This window comes from Engraulis encrasicolus, chromosome 20 (assembly GCF_034702125.1).
Source record: "Engraulis encrasicolus isolate BLACKSEA-1 chromosome 20, IST_EnEncr_1.0, whole genome shotgun sequence".
Taxonomy (NCBI): domain Eukaryota; kingdom Metazoa; phylum Chordata; class Actinopteri; order Clupeiformes; family Engraulidae; genus Engraulis; species Engraulis encrasicolus.
The window spans coordinates 51,145,747-51,150,746 of NC_085876.1; the positions used below are offsets into that span (position 1 = coordinate 51,145,747).

Sequence of the window (5,000 nt, forward strand, 5' to 3'; positions counted from 1 at the left end):
ACAAATATTTAAACACTAATGCTGTTTTGTTTGTCGGGTGTGTCGAGGCTCGATAAGCATGACCCTGAAAAGAGTTTTTGGAACTTAGGAAGACGCTGAAGACGCATGGAAATGCTGTCGACTTCCTTTGGTCTTTTAGCGTTGCTCTCGACGAGAACAAGTTTCAAATCTCAACAGTTTAAAACTCTTTAGCGATCGCCCATCCATTGATTCTTTTCAAAACTAGGCTACAGTAGCAGTGCCTCTGTTACTTTAGACAGGCCAACTTTCCCCCTGCTGGCGCGCGCTCCCGCGGTGACTGATTTAAATAAATTCACAAATCCGACCTTCATGATTTGCTTGCGAACTGCCTACTCATATGGTTAAACAACAAATATAGCAAACATTACAGAAAAGAGTAGACAACGAACGCCGGGCTAAGACAGCCTAAGTGAAAAGGAGAATAGTGGAAGTTCGAGGAGGTTTAGAATGACAGTATCAGAGGAGGATTGGCGCGACTGTCATTACCTACTGCAGAAACGTTAGGTTATGGCTATAATCCTCGGTTCTTTGATAACAGAGTGAGGTCTTCGTCATGGACAAGAAATTGTTGAACATGTTTCAAAATGAACACTTCCCTCAACGTCGGCTATTTTTTGTCTTTCTCTTTTTTAGGACCTAAACTCAACTTAAATGGACTCACTGAACTACTAGGCTACAGAACTACTGACTGAGCCGCGCCATGCATTGGCTGCCAGCAGATACAAGCGAGGCAACACAGCGTGAGCGCGCAATCACCTATGAAGTTCAAGACACTTAGGCCTATATTACAATTACAAATTACAAATTAATTATTAATAATTATATATTTTTAATGTCCATTCTCGTCCATGGCTTGTAAATTTCGTCTCGTCTTAGTCTCCTTGACGACAATATTTTTTTATTTTCGTCATATTTTGATTTGCTTGAGGCAATTTTTAGTGCGTCATCGTCTCGTCATCGTCAAGGGAAAAAGGGGCGTTGACGAAATATTTTCGTCATCGTCGTGGTTGACGAAATTAATACTGTGTGTGTCTGTGTCTGTGTGTGCTAGGGTGGGGTGTGTGTGTGTGTGTGTGTGTGTGTGTGTGTGTGTGTGTGTGTGTGTGTGTGTGTGTGTGTGTGTTTCTTTCTTGTTTTCTTTCTTTTTCCTTTTATTTTTCGTGAAGCACATTGAATTGCGCCTGTTTATGACATGCGCTATACAAATACACTTGCCTTGCCTTGACTTGACTTTCTTTGTCTCTGTCTCCCTGCGTTTTTGTGCTGCATCATTTAATTGACTTCTTGGTAAATCTCTCTCTCTCTCTATCTCTTTCTCTTTCTCCCCCCCTCTCCCTCTCTCTATCTCTTTCTCTCTCTCTCCCCTCTCTCACTCTCCCTCCCCCTCTCTCTCCTTCAATTCTTCTCTCTCTCTCTCTTCCCCCCCTCTCTCTCTCTCCCTTTCTATCTCTCTCTGCCCCCCCCCTCTCCCTCTATCTCTCTCTTTCTCCCCCCTCCTCTCTCTCTCTCTCTCTGTCTCCCCCCTCTCTCTCTCTCTGCCCCCCCCATCTCTCCCTCTCTCTCTCTCCCTCTCTCTCTATCTCTCTCCCTTTCTCTCCTGAATTTCCCCCTGGGATCAATAAAGTTACTCTACTTTCTATCTCTCTCTGCCCCCCCCCTCTCTCCCTCTAGCTCTCTCTCTATCTCTCTCTGTCCTCTCCTCCCCCCTCGCTCTCTCTCCCCTCTCCCTCCCTCTCTCTCTCTCTCTCTCTCTCTCTCTCTCTCTCTCTCTCTCTCTCTCTCTCTCTCTCTCTCTATCTCTCTCTGCCCCCCCCCTCTCTCTCTCTCTGTCTTTTTTTTTTTAAGTCCCTCTTTCTTGGTCTTTGTCTCCCTATGTGTTTGTGCCGCATTATATAATTGACTTCTTGGTAAATCTCTGTCCCCCCCCCCACACACACACACATACAGTACCTGTAGGCCTACGTGCCGTTTGTCACTCTGCCGCAGTATTTAATTGACCTCTTATTACATTTCTCCCACCTCTCTCTCTCTCGCGCCCCACCCCCCCTCTCTCCCTCTATCTCTCTCCGTCCCCCCCCCTCCCCCCCACTCCCCCCACTCCCTCTATCTCCGTCCCCCCCCCCCCCCCCCCCCCCCCCCCCAACCTCCTACAGGACCTGCAGGACCACGTGGCGTTCGTCATCACCGTGCCGACGGTGCTGGCCCTCTTCCTGGTGCTCTTCGTGCTGGTCTGCATCGAGTGGGTCTTCAAGAAGCTGCTGCGCCTCTTCTCCCTGCTCATCTGGGGCTGCCTGGTCGCCATGGGATACCTCTTCATGTTCTACGGAGGCATCATCTGCCCCTGGGACCAGGTGAGTTAGGTCGCTTAGTGATGACATCATCATCAGGTGCCTGCTGGCCATGGGATACCTCTTCATGTTCTACGGAGGCATCATCTGCCCCTGGGACCAGGTGAGTTAGGTCGCTTAGTGATGACATCATCAGCATGTGCCTGCTGGCCATGGGATACCTCTTCATGTTCTACGGAGGCATCATCTGCCCCTGGGACCAGGTGAGTTACAGTAGGTCGCTTAGTGATGACATCATCAGCATGTGCCCCTGGGACCAGGTGAGTTAGGTCGCTTAGTGATGACATCATCATCAGGTGCCTGCTGGCCATGGGATACCTCTTCATGTTCTACGGAGGCATCATCTGCCCCTGGGACCAGGTGAGTTAAGTCGCTTAGTGATGACATCATCATCAGGTGCCTGCTGGCCATGGGATACCTCTTCATGTTCTACGGAGGCATCATCTGCCCCTGGGACCAGGTGAGTTAAGTCGCTTAGTGATGACATCATCATCAGGTGCCTGCTGGCCATGGGATACCTCTTCATGTTCTACGGAGGCATCATCTGCCCCTGGGACCAGGTGAGTTAAGTCGCTTAGTGATGACATCATCATCAGGTGCCTGCTGGCCATGGGATACCTCTTCATGTTCTACGGAGGCATCATCTGCCCCTGGGACCAGGTGAGTTAGGTCGCTTAGTGATGACATCATCATCAGGTGCCTGCTGGCCATGGGATACCTCTTCATGTTCTACGGAGGCATCATCTGCCCCTGGGACCAGGTGAGTTACAGTAGGTCGCTTAGTGATGACATCATCATCAGGTGCCTGCTGGCCATGGGATACCTCTTCATGTTCTACGGAGGCATCATCTGCCCCTGGGACCAGGTGAGTTACAGTAGGTCGCTTAGTGATGACATCATCATCAGGTGCCTGCTGGCCATGGGATACCTCTTCATGTTCTACGGAGGCATCATCTGCCCCTGGGACCAGGTGAGTTACAGTAGGTCGCTTAGTGATGACATCATCATCAGCATGTGCCTGCTGGCCATGGGATACCTCTTCATGTTCTACGGAGGCATCATCTGCCCCTGGGACCAGGTGAGTTACAGTAGGTCGCTTAGTGATGACATCATCATCAGGTGCCTGCTGGCCATGGGATACCTCTTCATGTTCTACGGAGGCATCATCTGCCCCTGGGACCAGGTGAGTTAGGTCGCTTAGTGATGACATCATCATCAGGTGCCATCTGGGCGTGCCTGCTCGACATGGGATACCTCTTCATGTTCTACGGAGGCATCATCTGCCCTTGGGACCAGGTGAGTTAGGTCGCTTAGTGATGACATCATCATCAGGTGCCCCTGGGACCAGGTGAGTTAGTTAGGTTCAATCGAATCTCACACACATCCAAAAAAGACTGGTTTCAGGTGCAGGTTTAAAAAAGTTGAGACAGGCAGGCAGGCAGGCAGGCAGACAGGCAGGCAGGCAGACAGATAGGTATCATTTGTCCCTTAATCAGTGAGAGTTAAACCTAGAAAAATAGTCATATTAATTTAACACAAGACATCACAAAGTAAGAGGAAATAAGAACAACACAACTCTCCCTTTACGTAAACGCTGCAGCTGTAATGAGCTGCAATGAGCACGCACACAGTTTTGCCAGATTGGGGGGTTTTCCAGCCACTTGGGCAGCTTAGGATGGGCATCTGCAGGTATGGTATTTGGGCTGGTATGGTATTTGGGCGGGTTTGGCATTTGGGCGTTTTTTTCTGCCGATTTATGGCCACCGAAATCAACAGAATTCAGTTCCAAATTGGGTGGGATTTAGTGCTTCCAGGCAGGTTTCAGCATTTTTTTGGGCTGGAAATCATCGGTCTCATCTGGCAACCCTCTCAGTACACCCATCCTACAACAACATCTCCTTTACGTAAGTGGCGTTTTGAGGTTAACCGCAAGGCTGAACATTTTGGATGAGTCGTTTCCTCAAGAGGTGCTTGCAGGCCTGCAGACAGAGGGGGGCAAAGGGGTATGTTGTCCCGGGCCCAGAGAGACAGGGGGCCCAGAATTGGGTCCTCATTACGTTGTAGTATGTGTTGGGTAGGGGGCCCTTTCAGATAACCTTGTCCTGGGCCCAGAATTGGGTCCTCATTACGTTGTAGTATGTGTTGGGTAGGGGGCCCTTTCAGATAACCTTGTCCTGGGCCCAGAATTGGGTCCTCATTACGTTGTAGTATGTGTTGGGTAGGGGGCCCTTTCAGATAACCTTGTCCTGGGCCCAGAAAAAGGCTGTCAGCAGCCCTGGGTGCTTGGATAGGATCGATTTCTCAGAAATGTTTTTTTTTTTGTTCATCTGTTCTCGTCTGTTCCTCCTCCTCTCATCCTCTTCTCTTTCTTCAACGGAGATCTTTTCCTTCCAGGGGTTGGGTGTGCTGCTCTCTCTCTCTTCCTTCTCTCTCTCTCTCTTCCTTCTCTTCTCCCTTGTGCCTTTTTATTCTCTCCATCCACTCCTACTATTTCCTGCCCAGGGGGGGTAGCAACAAATTGTGTGGGCCCAATGTACAATCAGCTCCGATGGAACCCAACCCCTGCCATATATCCACATACAATTTTCTAATATGGCAACATATTAGACAATAAAGCTGTTTAAATCTTGA

The 5,000-nt window shown here is 49.4% G+C and overlaps 1 protein-coding gene across 1 annotated transcript in view; it reads left to right on the forward strand.

The window, feature by feature from the left end:
* adcy2b (adenylate cyclase 2b (brain)) overlaps positions 1–5,000 on the forward strand; it is a 200,554-nt gene that overhangs the window by 21,483 nt on the left and 174,071 nt on the right. Inside the window, exon 2 of the mRNA XM_063185113.1 lies at positions 2,175–2,372. Coding sequence (XP_063041183.1) covers positions 2,175–2,372 — 198 coding nt within the window. The remainder of the gene's footprint in view (positions 1–2,174; positions 2,373–5,000) is intronic.